The following is a 27056-nucleotide window of genomic DNA, read 5'->3' as shown; positions in this document are numbered from 1 at the left end:
TTGCTTCTTGGTCATGACGTTTGTGCAGGAATAGAAACCCTGACTAAGACAGGGAGGTTCCTTGTACCTTTATGATTGAAAGCCTCAACATTTTTGCTGGATCTTAGATGGCAACTAACCCACACCCGACACCAACCATTAGAATCTTTAGAAACTGCTCAAGGCTCAGCCATGTGGATGTCCTTGATATGGCCAGTGTGCCTGGCGCTTGGTCTCAAGCTCCTCAGAGCTGCAGAAACAGCACTGCAGCTTATATAGGACATCTAGAGAAACATACTTGGGAGGTCTGTATTTCCTTCTCTCTCTCTCTCTCTCTCTCTCTCTCTCTCTCTCTCTCTCTCGTTGGCCTGGAACTTGTTATGTACACCAGGCTGGCCTCAAACTCAGATCTGCCTGCCTCTGCATCCCTAGTATAAACATTAAAAAGTATGCACCAACATGCATGTTTTTCCAGTGAAGATGTCCATCAATATGCACCCATCACATACAGCACATCAATGCCCACTCACCCACTCATCACATACATCAATGTCCACTTATCCACTGATTACAGACAGGACATCAATGTCCACTAACCCACTCATCACAGGCAGTATATCAATATCCACTCATCACAGGCAGTACATCAATGTCCACTAACCCACTCATCACATACATCAATGTCCACTCATCCACTCATCACATACATCAATGTCCACTCACCTACTAATCACATACATCAATGTCTACTCATCCACTCATCACATACAGGACATCAGTGCCCACTCACCCACTCATCAAATACAATATGTCAGTGTCTTCACCATCCCCATAGTTTACAGCACTAACAACAACCTGACTTATGCCACTCTATTTTTTTCTCATATATATAAATAATAACTATATTTTATCACAGAATGTTTGATTAAGGGTACATACTATAAAGATATAAATGAAAGTTTCTCACCTTTACTACTCCATCAAAACCAGGGATTGTGTTGACCTTTGCTCTCTTGGCTAATAGTTTGCTTTCTATCTTGTCACCCATGGCTTGAATAGCATGAGTATCAGGTCCAATGAAAGTGACATCTTCTGCTGCCTGAGAAGAAAAACAAGTAAAAATTTACAACAAAGCTTCATAACATGAAATCACAATTTTTTATAAAGAAAAGCTCCATACAGGTATGTATGATTATATAACTGGATTTTTATTATTTCTGTAGCCAATGTTAAAATAAGGATGTGAGCCAACTGTACTGTACTGTATTGTATTGTATTGTATTGTATTGTATTGTATTGCCTCACAACACAATACAGCACAGATCAATAAAGACAGGCTGGGCCACTAAGAGCAAAACAGTGGAGACCACCACTGATACGGACAATATTCTTGGAAAAAGCAACTGATGTGACACTGTCCCTGTAATATGCTCTCACTAAATAAACAGTACATTCACCTTTAAATTGTCTTCTAAATCCGGGCGTCCTCAATGCCTTCCACATAGTAAAAACAGAACACAAATGCCAAGTTTATTAAATACCAGCTGCGTGCCTACCTTTGAGCTAAATGCAGTGACCACACAGACCAGCAAACTCATGGGAACATTGACAGATAACTGTAACTTAGAGAAAGAAAGCCAGGAGTGTTTACATTCTGTATCTACAAAAAAAATATGTACCAAGAAGATGTGGGAATTTAACACATATGATTATGGTTTTAATTAAAAGTAAGCCTGGGGGCTAGAGAGATGTCTCGGCTGTTAAGAATACTTGCCATTCTGGTGGCAGACCTAGGTTTGATTCCCAGCACCATAGTAACTCACAGATAGGGAATCTAATGCCCTCTTCTGACATCTGTGGGTACTATGAATGCACATAGTACAAAAATAAAAGTAATCATCATCATCATCTAATTTTTTCCCTGAAAGTGTATCTCCTGACTACGTTTATATCACTGTAATCTAAATTTAAAAGTATTATTGGGGAACAGTGATTAGAGACTTGGCAAAGAGCTAGGACTTAAGTGCCACAAGAACATAGACTACACAGCAGCTGAGGAGTTGTCAGGAGTAAAGGATCAGGCCATGGGGTCAGGAAATGAAGCTAAGCCTGAGAAGAGCAAAGCAGTGTGTATGCTGGGCAAGTGGGTAAGGCTTCTGACGTGATTCTCTCAGGGCCTCATGTGAGGGATATGTAAACAATACATCATATATTTGCATTGCTATTTACACAGAATTCTCAGTTGGGAAAGGAACTCCATTTTCTTTATAACAAGAGTAACTATAGCAGTGTGTAGTTTAGACTACCCAGCAAGAATGCCCAAGGAAAATTAAGCCACCCAGAACAGAAAGTGGAAGTATAAGAGGTCACTAATGAAGAGTTACATGGAAAGGCACCTATCTGAGAGATCAGAAGAGAGCTTGACCTACAATATGAAGTAACCCATAACTTGTTCAGGAGGAAAACACAGAGGTACAGAAGTCATAAGACAAGGGCAAACTGAGCCACAAATTGCCCAAAGAATCAGCTATGGGAGGAATTAAAAACTACCATTGAGGTTGGGCATGATGGTACACATCTGTTAACCCCAGACTTGGGAAGCTAAAGCAAAAGGGCATCAAACTCAAAGCTAGCCTGGGTTACACAGTGAGACCCTCCCTCAGAAATAAAAATAAAACACAACTGAAATTATTCAGAGATCAAATTATTGAAAAAAACCAATGTCTTTAAACTCAAAACAAATATTTCTCTTCCTGCCCGAAAGCAGATAGAAGAAAGAAAAACTCAATTTGGGTCAATTTTGGGGGTGGTTATGGGGGAGCAAGTGATTTGCCAACCTCCCTGGATTAAGTAAAGTGATGAAATGAGGGGAAACCCCTCCCTCCTCTTCCTAGGTTTGTAACTGTTGCACCAACTATAAAAGACAAACTGCTGAAGAAAAGCAGACAGGTTTATGGAATCTATGTTGCATTCAACACACAGACTGCCTTCATAAAAAATGAGAGTCAAAGGAACAGATAGTGCGGAGTGTTTTGTTTAAGGGTTTTATCTGTGAGTTTGGATGCTGGGGACTGAACATACAGCCTTACAGCTACTATGCAGGTATTCTACAACTAAAGTATACATATGACAGCATATAAAAAGCTTTTGAGAGTTTTACAGAGGTTTGCTGAAGCACGGTCAGCTGTGTAAAACAGATAGGCAAGGCATGAGCATGATGTCATACTAACATAAACCACACAGAACTGGAAGCATAAGAGGTCACTAATGAAAGGGTTCTGTGGAAAAGCACCTATCTGGGAGTATGTTCTGGAGAAACTAACAAAGCCTGTTGGCCATGTTCCCCCATCCCTACCTCTTTTCATGTGAAGATCTAGTGACCTACTCAAGAAGAGCTGAGAAAATCTAAGGTTTTATGACTTGCTGAATGGGAGATGGTGGGAGAAGGTCAGAGAGACCTTCTCTTTCTGCTGGTGGCTCAAATTCCTTCCTCTTCTAATATCAAAGATGTCATGCTTGAGTATAACATGTCCTGAACACCATCAATAATTGTATAAAGCACTAAACTGAGTAGTCCACAACTCAGAAGCTGTGATAAAAACAGAACACTAGGATAATAAGACTGGCAGGTACACAGGGAACCAATAATACAACAACCCAATAACTACAGTCATTCATGTTAGGAACTGTACAATTCTATGTAAGGAATCTTTCCAGACATACTAGATGTTCATAAAACACAATTTCATCCATATTTTTATCTAGTTTTAGCAGAACCTTCTTTGAAGGGGGAAAGATCTTACACAAAACTACAAAAATGTAAAACACATGAAAACACATCTGTTCTGCATAAGAAGAGTGGCAACCTCTGACCTCTACCTGCCAGCAACCTGTGTCTCCACCAGAATGAAGAAGCCACAGGCAACAGGGTGATAATCTATTCACTTCTGTATGCCAAGCTACAGCTCACTGGACAGGACTCAAAGGCACGAGGCAGCAATCATGCTTTACCCAACAATTGTCTTTTCAAATTCTCATTTTACCTGCTAGGCTGCATGATTTTGTCATCAATGCTGCTTTTAAAAATGCTGTGCCAGGCAGATGCAATCAAGTAATCAGGATGCCCACACAAAGGGTTTAAGAGATAATATAAATGAGAACATCCAAAATACATTATGATTACAGAGCGAGACTTGTGATTAACAACAGCTAGGCAACCTGGACCACTGATTAACCAGACTTTCCACATGCATTCTAATTTAAAGAAAATGACTTCCTCCAAAATGCAAAATTATTCCCCAAAATGCTCACATCAAGTATTTAGTGACTATTCTTTATCCCATGTAATACAAAAGATAAATGGTCAGTGAGCACACCAGGTAAGTTCTTAGACAAAGGTTGGAGCGAGGCAACTTCCTTTTTATCAACATGTTTTAGAAGTACTCTCTAGGTCAGAATTCATTTGTAACTAAAGAAAATGTCATCTCAGACTCCTGTCTCCCATAATGCTATAGTCAAAATAAATAGATGATAGAAAGATAGATAGATAGATTACAGATTGACTGAATGACAGATAGATTGATAGATGATAGATAGATAGATAGATAGATAGATAGATAGATAGATAGATAGATAAATAGACAGTAGATGATAGATAGATAGATAGATAGATAGATAGATAGATAGATAGATGACAGATTGATAGATGATAGAGGATAAACAGATAGATAGATAGATAGATAGATAGATAGATAGATAGATAGATAGATAGATAGATAGATAGATAGATGATAGATAATAAATAATAAACAGGTAGATAGATAATAGATACTAGGTAGATAGATAGACAGATAGATGATAGAAAAATAATAAAAGTGTGAGGTATTGGGTAAAAACTAAATAACGATTAGAAAATGATGGAGTATATTGTTCAAAAGTCCAAAGTTCCTGACCAGAGTGAATGGTGAGATTTTTTTTAAACTTGAGATCAAATTTCATCTATTAATAACCTTTAGATATGGTGCTGTTAACCCTGTATATCTCTTGTTATCCATCATGAACATAAAATTTACTTTTTAAAATCTACTTTGTATGGTCCATTTAGGTTTGGCGTGAATGGTAAATATATAAATGTAGATAAATGTCTTTTAATGGCTATAAAAGTTGGGATTTTCATCATCATTGGGAATTAATAGTGATACACACACACACACACACACACACACACACATCATGAAAAATCCAAAATCGTTGCTCCATGACTCTATTCATTTCCTAAATTCTATGATTTGTATATTTCTGGTAAAGTTTTGACAAGAGAGTGAAGAAAAGAGGCAAAGTTTGAGGATTATGTTAGGACAATAATGAGATTTAATTTCTAGCAGGTTTTGTGTTGGAAATGAAACAGAGGAGAGACAGAACAGTGGATAAGAGTATCTGTTGTGCAAACAGTGGGACCAGCATGTAAGTAAATACCAGGCATGTTCACACAAGTACCAATAGCCCAGTGCTGTGGGAGATAGAAAAAAGCAGGTCCTGAGGGTTGATAGCCAACTTATCTAATCAAACCAGCAATTAAACCAGGCTGATTGAGACCATGTCCAAGAGTATATGGCAGACACTGACAGACCAGGATACCTGATATCCCCCTCCTCAAGCCTCCCCACAGATGCACACATAGAGAAGGAATAAACACTGGTAGAAACTTAAAATGATAAACATTTCCATTAAAGAAATACTTCAGGTTAGAAAGATTTTCATTTATGAATTTATATATTTTTTCAAATGCACACACCTTACAATCTCCAGGATTGCTACTTAGAGAATCATGCCAGGATCTAACAATGACAACAAGAAAACTGCTGAACTACCCAGAAGGCCCAAATTCTAGGTTTTAATGCTATTGTCTGTTAGAAAGGAAAGGAAAGAAGAGGGAGGGAGGAAAGGAAGGGAAGGAGGGAAGAAGGGAGGGGAGTCTGGAAGATAAGGCCATTTCTAGTACTGGGACAGAAAGTTAGCGAATGAGATAAACTGAGTCAGCAAGACATTTTCATAAACTGATACAGCTGTCAGGACTCAAGTAGAAGAGTGCTTGCCTGCTAGACATAAGGCTGTGCTTCAATCCAAAACACTACAAAAAAAAAAAAAAAAAAAGAGACTGCAAGGTTAATTCATGTTTTTCAGTCCTCAAAATAAAACCTGCTTGTTATCCACTTTGGTTTTAACTCTCTTGGGCATACAGCCCTGCCCTCTTTGAATATCATAGTTCTTCAAAAGTCAATATAAAAGGAAACTAACCCCATACATGAAGATAAGCCAAATAAAAAGCATCAGTGAAAAAAATGCCTAGCATGCTTTTATAAAGAACACTAAACAAACTAGGCAATGGCTCAGGTGGTATAGTGCTTGCTACACAAGCACTAAGACCTCCACTCAGATCTCCAGCACCCATCCATGTAAAAGCTGGCCATGACATGAGCACCTGTAACCCCAGCACTGGGGTACACTAAACAGGAGGACTGTCACTGGCCAGCCCAACTAGCTAGCTGAATCACTGAGCTCCAAGTTCACTGACAGATCCTGACTCAAAAATCATTGAATGAATGAGGTGGGCTGGCCTGTCCACGTGCAGGCTAACTAGGAAGCCTTGTCTGTGTGCTTTCTAGATAAGTGTAACTGTCACACTTCTTCAAAGAAGCTTCTTTTGCAGCACAAGGAGGCTATTACAGAACCACAACTTCTCAGAGTATAGAGACAGTGGAATCCCCAGTCCCAAAGGGACCTCTATAACACAATTTCTGTACCAAAGTTCAGTGAAGACCATGGAAGGAGCACAGAGGGATTTTAAGAGCCAGGGCATTAGACAACTCCTATGAGATAGTGTCTCCTAGATATCACAAGGATGTTGCATTTACAAACTCCCAATTACATGGTTGCCCATACAACACATGTACAAGACCACGCTTGTCAACATGCCAACATGGATGGATGGGAACCTGACAAGGCCTCACCCCTAATGAAAGGCTCCAGCCTGACCCGGGCTGCTAAGGTAGCAAGAGCCATTTTTCTTTAGGGATGAGCCCCTGATGGGTAGCTTAAATCTGAGTGGCTAGCCTCCAGGTACATATAGGCAACACCAATAGGACCCAGTGAGGGGGCAGCTGTGTATAAAACAATACTAATTATAGATCAGAACTTCATGAATTTAAAAGGGAGTTGTTGGGGACAGAAAACTAGAGAAATTGGTAGAGATGTATTGGAAGTGAAGTAAATATGGTATAACCGTGTAGAAAATCTCTAAAGAATTAAATTTCAAAATTTAAAAACTGAGGAGTCTGTTGGGTGTGCTAGTGAACACCTCTAATCCCAGCATTTGGGAGACAGAGTCAGGCAGATCTCTGTCAGTTCAAGGCCAGCCTGGTCTACATAGTGAGTTCCAGTACAGCCAAAGCTATATACAGAAACCCTGTCTTAAAATTAAACAAATGGGGCTGGAGAGATGGCTCAGTGGTTAAGAGCACTGACTGCTCTTCTGAAGATCCTGAGTTCAAATCCCAGCAACAACATGGAGGCTCACAGCCATCCATAATGAGATCTGATGCTCTCTTCTGGTGTGTCTGAAGATAGCTACAGTAAACTTACAAATAATAATAAATAAATCTTTTTTTAAAAATTAAACAAATGGGCTGGAAAGATGGTTCAGTGGTTAAAAGCACAGACTGCTCTTCAAGAGGTCCTAAGTTCAATTCCCAGCACCCATATGGTGGCTCACAACCGTTTGTAATGGGATGTGATTCCCTTTTCTGGTGTGTCTGAAGACAGAGCAGTTACATTCATCAATGAATATTAACTAATTAAACATGTAATGGTTCATGCCACATATCTAGGGGAAGGTTACACTCCTTCCCACTTCAGAGACATCTGCAGTTTCTTCTTCTTGCAGTGTCAGCCTTGTCCCTCAGGCACAATAATGAATGCTGAAGTGAACTAAATTGGCCATATTAGACATCTTGTCACCAAGGCTGCCTTCAACTCTAGAAAAACAGATTATTGCCATCGATATTGCCTTTGATTTCACTAACCTCAACTACGACATCTAAATGTTACAGTGTTGTTACACCCATGGCAAGATCCATGACAGTCAAGGCTGAGAACAGGACACTTAACATCAATGAGAAGTCCATCTCCATCTTCCAAAACTGAGACCCAATCAACATTAAAGAGGGTGATCCTGGTGATAAGCTATGGAATCACAACCATGGAGAAGGCTAGAGCCTGCCTGAAGGATCATCATCTCTGCCTGTAAAGCCCTCATATTTGTGATGGGCATGAACCATGAAAAGTATGACTACTCTCTCAAGACTGCCAACCGTGCCCTTTCACCACCAACTGCTTAGCCTCCCTAGTCATCCATAACAACTTCAGTATAGGAGATCATGACCATAGCTTCTACCTCCACCCAGAAGACGGGCCTCTTTGTGGAACCTAGGGTGTGATGGCTATGGGGCTGCAAAGAACATCATGACCCCTGGTCCTGTCAAGACCACCATCCTAGGACTAACAGGAAGCTCTCTAGCATGGTCTTTCAAGTTCCTGCCCCCAAATGTAGATCTGAAACAGCACCAAGAGAACTACTATCAGACACTGTAACATTGTGAAGACAATGATGTCAGCATCAAAGTGCATCCTGGACCATGCTAAGGATCACGTTGTCTCCTACGATCGATAACATTGTAAATATGGTAATATGGGCACCAGAGGGCCCATCAGAGGGCCCCAGAGGGCATCCTGGACCGTGCTGAGGATCACATTGTCTCCTATGATTTTTAACAGTGATACCTGTTCCTCCACCTTTGAGGCTGGGGCTTGCATTGCCCTCAACAACTACCATGTCAAGCTCATTTCCTGGTATAACAATATAGTTGGCTACAGCAACACGGTGGTAGACTTCATGCCACATGGCCTCCAAGGAGGAAGAAGCCCTGATGACCTACCCCAGAAAAAACATGAGAGAAAGGGAGAAAGTCTGTACCAATTCAGCCCCCAAATCACTGAGTATCTTCCCTCAGTTTCCATCCCAGACCCCTAGAAGAATAGGAAGCACTTCAGAATCTCTACTTTCTCACATACCATCAATAAAGTTTACTGTATTCAACAAATAGTCATGTAGAAAGCAACCGAGAACACACCAGAATCAACTCGTGGTATACACATCACATGCGTGCATACACATATACACGCATGCATACATCTCTTCTGCTGCCCCACAAACACACACACACACACACACACACACACAGCTTTTAGTCAAAGCATCCACTCATTGTATGAGTGCTGAACTCTAAGATGAGCTATTGTACACTAGTCACCTTTGCTGCAAGCAGGGAACAGGCTCCAAAAAGCTACGTGTGTGTCCACCATGTAAGAGCAATGAACAGTGGAGAACCTGTCCTCCTATCCCTTTTACTGCCTCCACTTTATTATCAGGCAGCAAGCTCTATCATGCTGCATGCTGAATGTAAGAGCTGTGCGCCATCAAGCTCCGGTCACAGCACTTGATTTGAGCTTGTGCTTGAGTGTGGTAAATACAACCTGCAAAGAGATTAGAGAAGGAATATAAAAACGGTTCCTGTTTCCAGCAAGGTCACTTCTCGTCTTCTCTGTAGCATTACTCAGTCATCAGGGACATGGTCTGGCTTGATTTGGGGTTTTGGGCTTGGTTTTGTTTGTATCCCTGGATCATCTAGAGCAATATCGACCGGGCTAGCCCTCAAAGAGCTGTGTGCCATCTTCCAGTCTCTGCTTCCTAAACCACCACACTGTAAGATGGTATTTGTTTCTATTTTTTTGATGTTGTTTTTTCACTGAAAGGCAAATGAGCAATTCAGTTTTATACCAGGGAGGAATTTTAGGCATGTTACTATCTGGAATTCAAAGAGCTGTTGTGCAAGAGGGAGGAGGTTCTGACTTCAGTCAGTCTCCTGGAGTGGTCATCCCTTCTGCCTGCTTCAGTGTTTGGCCTACCTTTTATTTGCAATGACTATTTGAGAAAGTACACAGCATTCAGGTTAAAACCTTTACCAAAGTAGATTTCAACAAGCCTGTGATTGAATAGTGTCAATCCCAGGAGGGAGGAGGCGGCCTGTGCTGCTCTACGACACAGGGTGGCTCTGGGTTCCTGCAAGGTGACAAGCATGATGGTGTGGTTGAAGATGGGTCCCAATTAACTCTCCCAGTACTGAGGAGAATGAAACTCTATTGCTGCAGCAAAGCTAAGGTTCTATTTTAAAATTCTAAATCACAATACAAGCCAAGAGTTTTTCAACTTGTTCAGGATACTCCCTAAGTGTGAGTTCCACTGAAACCTCATGGCATCGGAACAACTGCATTTCATTTACATCATACTCTATGCTGACCGAGCAAGCAAAGGAAGCTGGGTCTTTCGCGTCAACAGTGGTGAGATCTGGATTTCATTTAGTCTAATGTATATTCTGTATTAAGTCTCTACTTGGCATGATGTGCTCAAGTAGAAATATTACTTCCAGATGACAGCTGCACGTTGTATTTACTCACGGGGAGAGGAGCGTGGTAGCATTATCTTTCTCCACTTTAGCCACTGACAGAAGTTAGGCTTCCTGGCACAGTACATGTTAAGAAACACAGTTAACTATACTCCACATTCTTCACACATGGACAGTCAGAGTTAACAAAACATCAGGCTTTGAGGTGAATTTTAATCCCTTTCTTTGAAAAGAACTCTGGCTTAATATTCGAGCACTATAGACAGTAAGTATATCCATAAATACTGGCAATTAGAGTACATCACCTTAGATGAAAGTGCTCATTCTATCATATACCTACCTGGCATTTTCAAGATATTATGTTTATTTCAATCTATATAAATGAAGTGTTTTCAGATCTCCTTGATTCAATTCTTTTTACTGCTTCATGAATAGAGAAACTATTTTACTGTTAAATATTTTTCTAGTTTAATAGAATATAACTTAAAGCTTTTGATCTGACAGCACTTTGATTAGCATGAGAGGATGTGGACATGGTATCCCTCATATTAATACAAGCAACTGATGGCAGAGAGGTCAGGGGACAGGTGAGAGACCTTTTGGTCAACAGTCCAGACATCAGATATCAAATTTCATTTTAGAGTTTTCAAAGTAGCCTATGCTAGGTCGTCTCTCAGCTGTTTACAGTTGTTTTTTCTTTTTTCTTTTCTTTTCTTTTCTTTTTTGTTTTTTTTTTTTTTGCTTCCTTCATAAACATTTATAAATTTCTTTTAAAATTGGCTTCACATGCCATTGTCTAAGATACTGCTGTCTAGAATACTACACGTTTTTAATGACAATGAAAGAAATGGTACAGCATGAAGAAGCAAGCCACTTTCTGGGGAAGGTTGGGAGGCTCTGCCTGCTGCACAGTGGCTGGCTGAGCACAGCCTAATGACAAAGCTCATATGGATGTTGAGTGGAATGCTTAACTAGGAGAGGTCCTGGTTTGTAATTAACTGCCCTTGACAATAGCAGGCTAACTCTCCACACTGCTAAGATTCACTGCCTGCTACTTATTCTTTACTCTGTTCAGTAACAAAGATGCAGTGAAGCCAACATAATGCAGAGACATGAAAGAATATTCAGGCTGAGACTATCTGCACATGGCTAATTTCTTTTAGGTTTAGAAGAGGGGGTGGCTATAGCACTACTAACAAGACCTATCTATGATGTTTATTTAGTAATTGTTGTTAAGGCCTCAGACTTGCCAGGTAGCTGAGGATAGCCCAGATTACCAAACTTCCTGCATTTTCCTCCCATCTGCATGGATTAGAGGGGTGTGCCACCACACCCCACTTTGCATTTAGCACTACTTCCAAGGGATTGTTCTGAGGCTGGTCTTGCCCTAAACATCATTCTCTATAGATAATATTTCATTCATCAAGTTCTAATCGTATAAAAAGCTTACTCTGGAACCACAATGGTGACTCGCTTTTACTAAAGCTTCATTTACAGAAATCATTAGCATTTTGTATTAGGAGGCTAACACAGCAGCCCCAGTGACCATCCCCAAGTAACCGAGCAAGAAAAGGACAGTCTAGGGGATGAAATGGCTGCCATCATCACATAGTCTGACAAAATGACAGACACCAAAACATAGTCACAAGTCAGTGTTTTATCTCTGACTTTGCTACCATGTCATACCATCTAACCTGTTTGGCAACTAGTAAGGTGACCAGCAATTATATAAAAAGTTAAAGGCTGCAGCTGATCACTGGGAAGCAAGCAGACATCAGGTGTCCCTGTATGCCTTGGACACACCTGTTATCCCAGCGTGTTAGTGCCCCCTTTGCACTATAAACACTGAGGTTTAGATAAACCAAGCAGATGTGAAAGTCACTGTGAGCACCGGTCTTTGGAGAATATGTATTTCATTTAATAATATTCACAAGCACATAAATTAGATTCACTTATAAGATCAGAGCTATCTAGAAGAATCTAATAGGCAATAGGGTTCTTAAGTTACAAATATCTAATTTTATTAGTTTTACATAAAATTCCAGATAAATTATATAAAAACAAGATTAAATTAAAAGAAATATGGCTATCTTATATATAAATTGTTTTTTAATAAAGAGACATTAAAATACGGTCCAAAGCCTTACACATAACAGTCACTCTGTATTCCAGACAAAACTGTCCACCCCAGCAGTGGTCACAGGAGATGCCCTGACAGCCTTCCTCCTCCAAGTCTGGTGCTTCTAGCATCAGCAATGGCAGCCAGCGCTGAGGTACAAGTCCATAGTCCATTCTCACAATTATCAACAATCCCCTTGGGGCTTGTCAGCAGGGGTTAAGTTAAATCCCTATGTATTGAGAAGCACATAATTTGAAAAAGGTACAGGGCCAATGAGCCTTGACATTATAAGGCGTTGAAATGCTAGAAAAAGGTGTTTTGTATAGCTTCACTAAAAGATCTAAATTTTCTGTTATTTCTGTATTTTACTTGTTTTCCTAACTGTAAAAATAGCTCAACTTGGTCCTTACAATTAATATGCCATTTATCAATCACATGTCTAATTTTGAGCTTATTTGTCAAGCACCCACAATTTTTACCACAATCTACATGTAAACATATGGCACAGATTTCTTTAACCAAATTATATAACCCAATAAGTTTCCTGGTGGCAAAATGTGTCATTACATAACACACTCATCAGGTGTTCTTACACAAACAGAAAAAAAAAAAAAAAAAAGCTGGGTTTAACTGAAGTCCATTAATACTGAAAAAACCAATCTCAAAAACATTGGTAGAAGACCAAGTCAGCTTTAAAACATGACTATATTGAAAGAGAAATTCTACCCTCACACAATTAGGGGAGTTAGTACATCTCTATCCTGATGAATTTTCAAAGGTTTTCTGTAAAGATACTTTTTTTGTCATGTTCTCATTTTGATAACTAGGAAATTAGAATTTAATCTGCATGACAGCAGTATTTTCAATCTTTCTCAGTTCTAAGAATATGTGGAGTCTCCAAGGAACTGAGTCCTCTTATCCTTAGATTTGATGTGTATAAATGATAAAAACAGAAATAATCATTTTATTTTCCAACAGGAACCATGTAAATCTTCCAATTCTAGGAGTCAGTCCCTAGTCACTTTCAGATGCCTCAAACTTTTACCATAAAGAATTCAGCTAGAGTGTTCCATAAGTAGATGTTACGTTGCCTCACTTGACCTATGTCCTACAGAGAAAGCATCACTAACCCTAGATAAATGCTCACTCTGCAAGAGGCCTGCCAGGAACTGCACATCTAGAACTGACGATGGATGCTATCCTGACACTCAGAGCCACGACGGCTCTATCACCTTTAGCCCTCTGTACTGGTAACCAGAACTCTGTTAGATTAGTCAGCATCCTAGCACTTCCCATCTGTACAACTGCTGGAGGTAGTGCTTACTGACAACTGACAAGCTGCTTAGCACTGCAGAATTTGATGATTCATGTCTTACCAAATTTTTACTGACTTGGAAGAAAATAAAACACCAATTAAAAGCAGATGTCACTTTTAATGCTAACTGGCTGAGAAACTTAAGAAATTTTAACCCAATATGGACACAAAATGGACCCGGCAGACAGTTTGGACAGCTAAGTATTCAAAGTCTCTGAAGTCCCACGACTTTGAAAGTGATTTTCCAGAACTTAATTCCATGTAGCTTTAATCTGGCAACCATTCAAAACAGTTTCAGTGGTTATCTTAAAGTCAAATTTACTATAACACTTTTACAAAGGCTACATGATCAGAACATTAGTAAACTAATATTCCCAAGATCTGTATTTTATGTTCTTACATATCAAAATTTTGCAAAACACATTGTACCACTTTCAAAACTGTACCCAGCAAAAATTAATATAAAGACTAACAAGCTTGCTTAACATGCCTTAATGAACTAATTCAAGGGCCAAACAACCTATAACTTGTCATCAACAATCTGACTGAATGGTTTAAATTCATTGAGTTGACAGTCTAACCATGAGTTCTAAACAATTTTTTGTTTAGATTTATTGTTATTTTATATATTGGTGGTGTGTGCCTGCTTGTCTGTGTGTACAAACATATGCATGCAGATTCCTGTGAAAGCAGAGAAGGTGCCAGAGCCCTGGAACTAGAATTGTAGGTGGCTGTGAACTGTCCAGTGTGGGCACTGGGATCTAAACTCGGGTTCTCTGCCAGAACAGGTAGTGCTCTTAACCATGGAGCCATCTATAGAGTCCCTGAACAAGACTCTTGAATTGCATGTTTTGACTAGCACTACAAAAGTAAGTACAGAAATACACAGACAGACCATGATGAGCCACATACACACATAATTGATAACATTAAAACCCAGTCTCTTGCAATAAACCTAAGTTCGGACATTAAAATAATTTAAAATATATAAAGAATCATAATGTTCTCAAGACAAATGGGCTAGTAAATTTTCACACCACTCCATCTTATCACAAAGTGACCTGTAATAAAACCCCATATCTCAAAGACACTTAAATATAAAATATCAAGTTTTTAACAGTCACAGTGACATCAATAAACATCCTACCTCCGTGTCTGACAACACAGACCACAACCTTGGAAGCCAGGTCTCCTCTACTGACCACTTCCAGTTTTCCACAGCCATCAGGCAACCTCAGAATAAATCCCATAGACAATTCCCGCAGTCATCCCAAGCACAGCCGCCCAGACCTATGAGAATCAGGGCCTCACAAGCCTTAACTTTGGAGACAATCACAGAGCTGAACAGCTGAAAGGAGAAAGACCCAGGAGGACCCTGGGCAGCTTCACGTCCCACATAGAGTAAAGGAGAAAGCCTGGCATGAGAAAGGCAGTAAGGGAAGAAGATAGGAGAGGTGGTCGGGAAGGAGACTGGAGAAGAGTTGTATGGCCACTGCTCACTCGCTTTGCACTTTCATCCTGCTTCCTGCATTGCTGGTAGTGCAGAGATCTACCACATGCAGCACCTGTGGCAGGGCCTGACAGGTTACCTGGCTCTCAGCTCTTCTACTCTGTTTATTCCTAATCTATATTCATCAGACTTACAAGCTACTGCAGAACAAGGCCAGCCTCTGTACAAAGGAATGTAAACTGCTGACATGTGCTGAAGCCTGGGCTTGCCACCACTGATGAGCCCATTAAAGGGAAGATGCTCACTGGCTGCCTGCAACCTGCTTACTTACCCTGTGTACCTGATTCAACATCAATTAAGACTAGCTGCAAAACAGCAGCAGGCACACTGCTGCCACTCTGAAATGTTCACATTGCAGTGGCTAAAAACATAGTGCACAACACTGCTGAACATGTATGCGGTCAGTCAGCCTCAGTTACGATTCATTAAACATGGAGCAGGAGAGATGACTCAGCAGTTAAGAGCACTTCCTGCTCTGGTTGATGACCAGAGTTTGGTTCCCAGCCCCCACATCAGAAAAGCTCACAACACAATGGTCTGTAACTGCAGTCCCAGGGAATCCAACACCCTAATGACTTCTTTGGGCACCTCACGTTCATGGTGCACATACAAACAAGCAGGCACACACACACACATACACATAAAATTTTCAAAAAAATATAAAACTTTTACAGATTGTGAAACTTGTTGGAAAGTTAACATTTTCCCCTAACCTTATTTGTTTCTTAAGCATGAAAAAAGGTTCTCTGGCTGTGTGCAGCAGAGGTACCCAGCAGCAAATTGCATACCTTTTGACTTATTCACCAGCTCCATCTATGAACTTAATTATCTAAACTTCCCAAGGACACAGCAAGAATCTGGGAGGCTTAAAAATATGCCCTCCAAAAAAATTGTCATTATTATAAACTAATGATTTGGGCTTAATGGTTAAGAACACTGACTGCTCTTTCAGAGGTCCTGCGTTCAATTCCAAACCCACATGGTGGTTCACAACCATCTGTAATGGAACTGATTGCCTCTTCTGGTGTGTCTGAAGATAGAGCATATATATATTTTTCCAAATATAATGATTTAAGCATCAAAACAAATATCTGACCTGATTGGGCAGGGTTTCACTCACTGGAAAACAGAATGTGAGACAATCCGGTTACAATAATCTAATCTGCAATTTACATTTAAAAAAATCGAAACTGAGATAAGCAGACTTTTCCTTCTGGTTAGAGCTGTGGGTGGAGCCCAGGGCTGGAGCTAAACAAGTGTCCTGCGCTAAGTTCCACCACAGCCCTGTTGTTGACACATTTAATAAATGATTTTCATAATAAAGTTTTTAATGAAAGGTATAATTAGTCTGAGTGGTTTTTTAAGAGCATTATGGATACAAACAGGTATTCATAACACTAGTACATTTTTCTTTCTCTGATGCTCTCTAAAAAGCACAAAACTCTTAAAGCTTCCAAAAATTTAATCATTATAATATTATATGAGAAAATAGTAAAAACTTCTATAACATTTCGTTATTTCATTGTCTATAAAACAGAGATAATCATACTTTAGGTTATTTATATGGATTTTTAAAGCATTCATGAAACCACTTAGTGTACACCATTTTAATAGTTCTCTAAAAAAGAATCACGAAGAGCCCTAGCCCTTCCCCTTCCCCCAGCAGAGACCATTAACATCACCTGATCCTTTGCTCAGAGGCGTATGAATGGGGTTGGGAATTTTTAGGTCAGTGGCAGAGTCCTGGCTTAGCAACCACAAGTCCCTGCGTTCCATCCCAGCTCTGAAGAGTCATAGAAGAGACCAAAAGCCAAGGGCACAGAAGCACACCTATGTGACATCAGGAGCTCAGGAACTATGACTTTCCCTCACCCTGAAGGAACTTCGCACACCTTGATTAGCCACTTCCTGGGGTGAAAAAGATGCCAGCTCCTCTAGCACATGCATGTCTTTCTGTGTCATGATCTGGTTTTTGCCTGCTCACAGAGGCTCTTCTACCCCTTACCCCTTACTTCTTGTCTAGTAACACCCAGGGTCTGCAGCTCTTCATCCACGTCGCTCTCTGACCTGCAGTGGATTCTACAACTGCCATCATGAAGTCACTAACAATCCTGGCCAGGACATCTAAGGAGACATTTTCTCCAACATATGCAGTCTTGGTTAACTGATACAGATACCACGTGCCAGGTCACTTAGACTGCAAAAGCATGCCACCAGATCTTCTCACTCCTCTGTGTGTTTGTCATCTCTCTCTTCTGCTCTTGAAGAACATGCAACCATTATGGACAGGTCTGTGGAATGTGACTAGGGATATCATGAGGCTGAAAGGATCCTAGTATATGGAGGAAGGGCAATAAGTGAGAGCAAGCAGAGACATGAAGGATCTCTAAGGCTTTGTTCTGTGCACACCTTACACACACTACAGAAGTCTCAGTCCGATAGCCACAGATAAGTAATCACTGACACAGCAGCTGTGTGGCCTTGAGCAACTTGTGCTGCTTCACCTGTAAAGAGAAAATACTATACCCACCCGTTGGGCTGTTTTGGAGAGCAAAGGAGTTCATGCATGCTGACTGCTTGGACACATGCCTGGCTCAAAACAGTTACCGATCTGAAGGAGAGAAGACTTGTAGCATGAATACCATCAATCTGGGTTTGCTTGCTTTCTTGTTTTATACAGCCTCATTTCTGCCTTTCTGTCTTCCTCTTTACAATTCACTTTTTAATTTATTATTGTCTTTAAATGTTATGATAAAGAGTGAAGACAGCAGGAATATAATTTCTTTTTTTTTTAAAGAGTATTCATACACTAACAAATATGGGTTCCTTGTGGCCTATGAGATGGTAGAGACACTAGCCACCAAGCACTGACAATCTGAGTTCAATCCTTGAGACCCACACAGTGGAAAGAATTAACACTTGTTCTCCTGCAAGTTGTCCTATGACCAACCACATGCACACTCCTGCACATACAATAAATACATGTAATAAGAAATAGAGGACAAATTAAAACTCAAAGGCATAAAGGCTCATAAAGCAAATTTAACAATTAACAAATGAAAATAGCAGACAGTACTCTCTAATATTAAAATTCATACATTTAAAAAATGTGATTGTTTTTAGGAAAAAGCAATTTAATAGGAAATACAGATCACAAGCATTGTTAAACTCTTTCAAATAAGTTTGATGTGACTAGCAGAGAGATTAGCTCTCGAAGTCTATAGCATTTGAGGGACATGATAACCAATTTTGTAACAAGCATTACTGATGACCTCTGAGGGACAGGGGTTAGGAGAAGAGTGATGAGGATGAGGCCCCTGACTAGAGTGGATGCAGGCGGAGGCAGAGCAGTGGGAGCTCAGTCCAGGAGCTGTCTGTCCCCTCTGGGATGGATGCGCTCAGCGTCTGGCCGACGGAGGCCACCCGGGCATCCTGGCACAGCACTTATCAGACCTACTGGAGCTCAGAATCACTTCAAACTTGACACTGTCAGCAAGCTCTGACTCCTGCAAATGGAATTAATATTCACCTAATTAAAATATTAAAATTCTATTTATTTTAAAAGACTAGCCAACTTAATGCTAATGGTTAAATATAATACTTTATGATACACTCATTAGTGAAAGTGGAAATGTTTTGCATTTTTGCAAATCTCTTTAACATTTGGCTTATTAGAAGTCACCCAGGTTCTCTCCTTTGGCCTCTGCATCGGCTCGGTTTCGATAAGAGATCAAGTAGACACTAGAAAACTTGGCTGCCCAATCCTGAAGAAGATGAGGAGAAGACTTATAGCACGAACTTTTTACTGCAGGATCCAGCAGAACCTCAAAAGCCGCCAAGGGACCTAAGACACACAGGACCTAACCCACTTAGATTTTCTTCACAGCGCTCATTATGGTATCTAGATCAATGCATTGTTAACCAGCCATATTGCAAAAGAACTCCACAAAGCCCAAGTCCTGTCTGTTATCACTGTTGTGGACAGTGTCAGCAAAGACACTAATTAATGCCACCTCCCAGGACAGGGCATGTCCCTGATGGTTTGTGGCTAACAAAGTTCTCACCTGTTTTATCTAAAAATCTTCCACAACTGGTAATAAGAATTCAGCATTCCATTGAGAAGGAATTGTCCAGAATAACTCAAGCTTTGTCCCTGGCCCTCCTGTTAGAGAATTTCCTGAAAAACTTCAGCTCAGAAAATTAAATGGAACCCTGGATATACAACCCAGAAGAGAAAGTTTTCAGGTCCCTTAGCTCAAGAAGGAAGTGAAGTATACACCAGCCAAACTCAACTGGAACCTCTTTCTAAGCATTGGGGACCAGGCCTTTAATTCTGTTTATCCTGCCCCCCCGTGAGCACTAAATGTGCATTACCTGGTGTGTTCTACAAGATTCTCTCACCAGGCTCAATCTCACTGGCTTAGTTCATTCAAAAGCTCGTCTCGTGACCTGAGCACAGTGGGTCCCTCCAGAGACTGGCACCAGTACACGCTGTTCTCCTGATCTTTTCCACCAGGAGAAAGCTTAAGTAAATGGAGTGTCTCTTTGCAATTTTGTTCCCACTGAAGCCTTTCACACAGATTCTAACCCTTTGCTAGTAGAATTTAAGGTTGATTCCTGGCAAATACATACACATGCACACACACAAAGACACGCACTCACACATGTACACACACTCATACACATACACTTACACACATGTACACACACATTCACTCATACTCACACAAATGCACATGTACACAACACACATGCACACACTCGCAAACACACATGCACTCACACCACACATAAGGCACATGCACACAGTCACACATATACAAACACACACACAAATATACACATGTGTACACAAACACATACACATACTTACACTCACACACAAACACACATGTACTCACATCACACAGATACACATGCGCACACACACACACACACACACACACACACACACACACACACGCGCGCACACACTCAGACATACCCTCAGTGGAAGCTGCTAATTCTAGAACATCAGTCTTTCTCAACCGCCTCAAGAGAAAGGGGTTATTCAATGAGACTAAAGAATTAATAAGAATATGGTAGCATGAAAAAAAGACTACATTTCTCAAATTTGTATTCTATTATAAATAAAACACAAATGAATCAAAATTCAATATTTTTGTATGTGGCAACTAGCTGGTCCTGGAGATAATGGTAATTTCCTGTCTGTGCTAATCCAAGCACACATCATAGCAGCACAGCATGGAGAAATGGAGAAGGCTCTCAGCAGAAGCAGCTTACCTACCAGCATGGGGTGTAAAGCATCAGGTTTTAATGCAATGCTGGGACTTGGTGCTTACGCTTTAAATTAAACTCTGGGCTTTTTTCACTGTTATTGTTTTGCTTGCATAGGCTTTTTACTTTTTTAAATATTTATTGTATTTATTCTTCCTTCATATATTACATACACAGTTTTTCCTCCCACCACTCCTTCCAGTCCTCCTCATCTCCTCTCTCCCTGAGATCCAGTCCTCTTGTTGCCCTTCAGAAAAGAGCAGGCCTTCCAGGTATATCATTCAAACATAGCATGACAAGTTACAATAAGGCTAAGCACAAGCACTTATATCAAGGCTGGACAAGGCAACACAGTCGGGAGAAGAGGGTCCCAGGAGCAGATGACAGAGTCAGAAACACCCCACTCCACTGCTTGCTTGGGCTTTGAGGCACTATCTCATTACACATGTATATAGTCCAGATTGGCCATGAATTAATTCTCAGCCTTCTGAGGGCTAGGATTCCAAGCATGTACTACTGACCCTAGCTGCATGAAGGTTTCGTAACCACCAGGTAAAGGGTGTGGTATTTGATTGTGAGAGCCAACATCATGCAGGATAATATCCTTTTGTGTATGTCCTTCTACCATAGTGGTAATAATGTTAAGTCAATAATGACACACCTTGAGCCAAGAGAGCTAGGGCTTTTAGACGGCATATCCTGTTTGAGTTAATTTGGTTTCTGATCACTAATACTTAAAAAAAAAAAAAAAAAAACAAAAAAACAAAAAAAAACACTGTGCTCTTTCTCTGTTACTGAACATATAAATTTTAAGAGACAAAGGTAAGTGAAACTTACGTTTAACAACTAGGGAACATACCAAAGAAATTGACTAAAACCACCTGGTACTGGATATGGAAGAGAGCATTAGCATCTCCAAGCTTACTATATCCCCAAAAGGAGCTACCACTAAATCTCATATATCTGTGTCAGTCTGGCAGCTCAGAGAAGACGACATAAAAATACACTGTGGTTCCTTGTATAAATTTTCTTGAATGAAAATCTCAGATACAATCAAAACTAGACTTTACATTATAATGGATCCCTAGATACCAACCAGCCATCTTCAGCAATTATTTTAAAACTAATTTTAAATTTGTATTCCAGTAGTACTAAAACCAACTGAGCCTTCTAAACATTATATTATTGTAAGTTAATGCCAAACACTGAGCCCATCTATGCTTCACTCACTCAATGTACTATCATTCACAGAACTATTGCAGAAATGTAATCAATTTTGCTTTCACACTTGACATATTTGCTCTAAACTATGGCACTGTTGTCGGTAATGACATACGTAAGAGCTGTCATTAATTAATCAAAACAATTCCTTATAAATAAAACACTGTGGGTAAGAAATGCACCACATTCTTCTTAGCCTATAGCAAGTTCTTACTTCTCTTTAATGTCTACTTTGAAACAACCAGCTAGTGTGTAAAGAACTGAAAAGAGAAGCTAAGAGCAAGGACATGTACAGACTATAGTTCACACCACATACAGACTATATAGTTCACACCACAGGAATGCTGGGCAAGACAGGGGCCCAGAGAAAGCACACCATTCACTGGACACCCCAGCATGCCAAACACTATCTCCAACAGGTGCCTGAGGAGGTAGTAACATTCTTAGACAAGGTCCAGTCCCTAACAAAGGCCCAGTGTCATCTCATTATTTCTGCTTCTTTGCCAGTTTTCGACAGCATGCACTTAAAAGCTTAATTTTAGAATGAACGTGGGACCAGCCAGGAAGAATCACCAGCAGCATGGAAAAGTGATAATTAATGTTACTTCATTTAATCCAATGAAATCTTAAACTTACCACTTTCACTTAAAAATCTCTCCTACTGAATTCTAAACTTAAGGGTTAAATACAAATATATCAATGAAAATCAATTTTAATGGAGAAAAGATACTATAAAACAGTATTAAAATTAACATTACAACATAAAAACACAAGATAATTCTCAAAATGACCTTTCTACATTGATTTCTAGAATTTCAAGCTTTAACTCAGCAATTTCTCTTGTCAGAGAGCAGCACAGCTGGGACAACCCAAACCCTAATATGAAAGGTTTAAAAAGCACTTCTGCTTCCAACAACCAAAATCTGCATGAAATGTCTATGTCAAATAAATCAGAAATGCTACTAAGAGAAAAAAAGATGAACATTTATGCTCAAATAAGATTAGGAGAGATGGAGCTGGAGAGATGGTTCAGCGGTTAAGAGCATTGGCTGCTCTCCCAGAGGACCTAGGTTCAATTCCCAGCATCCACATGGCAGCTCACTTTCTGTTATTACGGTTCCCTCACACAGATGTACATGTAGGTAAAGTACCAATTCATATAAAATAATTTTTTTTTTTGGTGTTTTGAGACAGGGTTTCTCTGTGTAGCCTTGGCTGTCCTGGAACTCACTCTGTAGACCAGGCTGGCCTCGAACTCAGAAATCCGCCTGCCTCTGCCTCACAGGTGCTGGGATTAAAGGCCTGCGCCACCAGGCCCGGCTCTTGTTATTACATTTTAATATTTAATATAAATAACAACATACAGTACTTTCGCCTAAAGTCAATTAACACAATAGCAACCCCTAAGCTCACTGTGACTTAGGAATGAGAGGCTTTTGACTGCACCTGATGAGAAGCTGTCTTCAGAGGAGCTTCACCACATGCCATGAACACAACGAGTCAACCACTGACTACAGTCAGTCAGTCACTAGGAAGGACTGCAAATATGGATATATGCAAATCTGATCAGTAGGAATCTGCCAGACAATCCTTGTATGATGTTGGCCTCGAGCACCACAAGGAGAAGCACTGGAAGTATACAGTGCCTCTTGTGTCTGAACCACAATGTTTGGTAGGTGAGATGGAATCAGTTCATTTTTCCCTTATAGCAGCAATTCTCAATCTGCAGGTCATGACCACTGTAGGTGTCACATATCAGATACTTCTGTTATGATTCATAGCATTAGCAAAATTACAGTTATGAAGTAGCAACAAAAAAATTTTATGGTTGAGGGTCTCAGCATTAGGAAGGTCGAGAACCATCACCTTGTGGTAACTTCAACTTACAGTGAGTGTGTGTAAGGGTACAACTCATCATACGGTGATGAACCTCTATAGCGTTGAAGAAGCAGAGGAAACTCAGATTGAGAGAACATTAGCCACGATCAATATCAAACAGAAGAGTGGCCAGCACACAAACAACTCTATACCACTAACTCAGTAACAAGAGAAGCCCAGTGAACATCATTAATCATCAAACAAGGTCAAATAAAAACCACGATGAAACACCACTACTTGATGAGATAGAAGTGTAGCAAGAATGTGGGGCAACCATGAGTAGAGCTGTACAATTATACCTACTAGCACTTGGGTTCCTGCTCACAGTCCAAAACATTTAGCAAATAGAACTAAAACCCACCACAATGGCACTGGAAGTCAGCCAATTTCTAAGGATTTACCCAGGTGGAGAAAAAAGATCATCACACAAACAGTGTTCCCACTGCACATGGCAGCCTGCAGCCAACCCCACTGCACACAGCAACCTGCAGTCAACTCCCTCTTCATTGTTTCTATGGCACACACCGACAAGACCAAATAGTCTCAAAAGAGCATCTTAAATGGTATGCTCTGTTGGAACATATTTGATATTTAGTAAGTTATATTCCAAATAAAAATTTTGCCTTGATACACACACAAAAAAGGAAGAGCTTAATTGTGAGCTACAATTTTTCAAAGCAAAGACAAGCATCAACAGTCTTTTGGATCCAAACCCGTCATATGATGGAAAGAAAGCTCTTTTGCAGGTTGAAGGCCTTTTAACTCTTAACCTTAAGTCTTCAATAACTTTTAACATTCATTGGAATTATGATGACGGAATAAGTAGGACAGATAAAGAGGAGGCAGAAACTGATAGAAACCAAGGCTCTTCAGTTCACCAATGAAAAGTCAAAACAAGAACAATTTTAACATAACATAGAGAATAGTATGTCAGGTAAGAATATTATTTTTAGATCTTTACAAATCCTAAATCCAATAGGGGACTAATATACAATATATACAAAGAACTCAAGAAGTTGAACTCCTGAAAACTAAATAACCTATTAAAAATGGGGTTCAACGCTAAACAAAGAATTCTCAACTGAGGAATACTAAAGGGCTGAGAAGCAACTGAAAAAATGTTCAACATCCTTAATCATCAGGGAAATGCAAATCAAAACAACCCTGAGATACCACCTCACACTAGTCAGAACGGCTAAAATCAAAAAATTCAGGTGACAGCAGATGCTGGTAAGGATATAGAGAAAGAGGAACACTCCTCCATTGTTGGTGGGATTGCAAGCTGGGACAACCACTCTGGAAATCAGTTGGTGGTTCCTCAGAAAATTGGACATAGTACTACCAGAAGATCTAGCAATACCTCTCCTGGGCATATACCCGGAAGATGTTCCAACTGGTAATAAGGACACATGCTCCACTATGTTCATACCAGCCTTATTTATAATAGCCAGAAGCTGGAAAAAAAAAAAACCAGATGTCCCTCAACAGAGGAATGAATGCAGAAAATGTGGTACATTTACACAATGGAGTACTACTCAGCTATTAAAAACAATGAATTTATGAAATTCTTAGGCAAATGAATGGATCTGGAGGATATCATCCTGAGTGAGGTAACANAAACACAAAAGAACACACATGATATGCACTCACTGTTAAGTGGATATTAGCCCAGAAACTTAGAATACTCAAGATACAATTTGCAAAACACATGAAACTCAAGAAGAAGGAAGACCAAAGTGTGGATACTTCTTTCCTTCTTAGAATGGGGAACAAAATACCCATGGAAGGAGTTACAGAGACAAAGTTCAAAGCTGAGATGGAAGGAAGGACCATCCAGAGACTGCCCCACCCGGGGATCTATCTCATAAACAACACCAAACCCAGACACTATTGCACATACCAACAAGATTTTGCTGACAGGGCCCTGCCTGATATAGCTGTTTCCTGTGAGGCTATGCCAGTGCCTCACAGAAGTGGATGCTCACAGACATCTATTGGATGGAACACAGAGCCCCCAATGAAGAAGCTAGAGAAAGTACCCAAGGAGCTGAAGGGGTCTGCAATCCTAAAGGAGGAACAGCAATATGAACTAACCAGTACTCCCAGAGCTTGTGTCTCTAGCTGCATATGTAACAGAGGATGGCCTAGTTGGTCATCAATGGGAGGAGAGGTCCTTGGTCCTGTGAAGGTTCTATGCCCCAGTATAGGGAAATGCCAGGGCCAGGAAGCAGGAGTGGGTGGGTTGGGAAGCAGGGGAGAGGGAAGGTATAGGGGACTTTTGGAGAGGAAACTAGGAAAGGGTATAGCATTTGAAATGTAAATGAAGAAAATATCTAATAAAAAAATCTAATTAAAAAAGAATGTTATTTTTATTTTTTTTAGTATTCTTGAAATCTGACAGAAAACATCCACCTCACTAAAAATATATAAAAATCTCTTCAGAAAAGTTAACCATGAACAGTACCTTTAAGCTGGAAAAGGCAGGGAGAGGTTCACTGCAGTGAGGACAGTGTGCGAAGCAAGTGAGCTCCCTGGCAGCAGTGTAGTCAAAGTCAGTAGAGCAGCAGCATTGTTGGTAAAAGGAAATGGAGGAGATAAGATGAACAAAGCAACTCAGGGAGACAGGAGAGAGGTGGGCCCTACTACATTCTCCCCTCTAATACGAATAGCCAAGTAAAAGGTATTGTTTTATCTAGATTCAGAGAAGATTTGATGTCTCGCAATGATTATTTTTCTGAATTTCTATCACTTACCTATTCTCACAGCATGCTGTGAAGCCTTGAGGAGTGGGACTTATACCTGACATATCTTCCAATGCCTTAGGCAGAAATGCCAAACGAGAATCTTGGATGACTAAATCCGTGAATGACCACACTGGCCATCTTATTTAACTTTCCTAAGTGTCTAGCATTCACCTCTACCTGGAGTTACCAACTTCTGAACATGCTATGGCATGTATTCTAGGGCTGGGCAGGCCATTCATCTCTGTTGTTCCAGGACAAAAGTAGCCATAGACAAAGCCATAAATGAATGGGCAAGAGTAGGTTTTAATAAAACTTTATTTTTAAAAAGCAGGATGTATTTGTTCCACAGGCAAGAGTTTTCCAACACTTTATACAAATGTAAAAATAAAAGACTATACAAAAACCCAAGAGCATCAAGTGTTCTAAACCATTAACCCATCTCTCCAACTATCAAATCTTTTTTTTTTTTTTTTTTTTTTTTTTTTTTGTCTAG

General features: G+C 40.1%; 1 protein-coding gene across 1 annotated transcript in view; it reads right to left on the bottom strand.

The window, feature by feature from the left end:
* Pcca (propionyl-CoA carboxylase subunit alpha) overlaps positions 1-27056 on the bottom strand; it is a 336175-nt gene that overhangs the window by 259201 nt on the left and 49918 nt on the right. The window contains exon 7 of the mRNA XM_021203136.1: positions 947-1078. Within this exon, the coding sequence (XP_021058795.1) occupies positions 947-1078 (132 nt within the window). The remainder of the gene's footprint in view (positions 1-946; positions 1079-27056) is intronic.

This window comes from Mus pahari, chromosome 8, assembly GCF_900095145.1.
Source record: "Mus pahari chromosome 8, PAHARI_EIJ_v1.1, whole genome shotgun sequence".
Lineage (NCBI taxonomy): Eukaryota > Metazoa > Chordata > Mammalia > Rodentia > Muridae > Mus > Mus pahari.
This window is presented reverse-complemented; position numbering and strand designations above follow the sequence as displayed.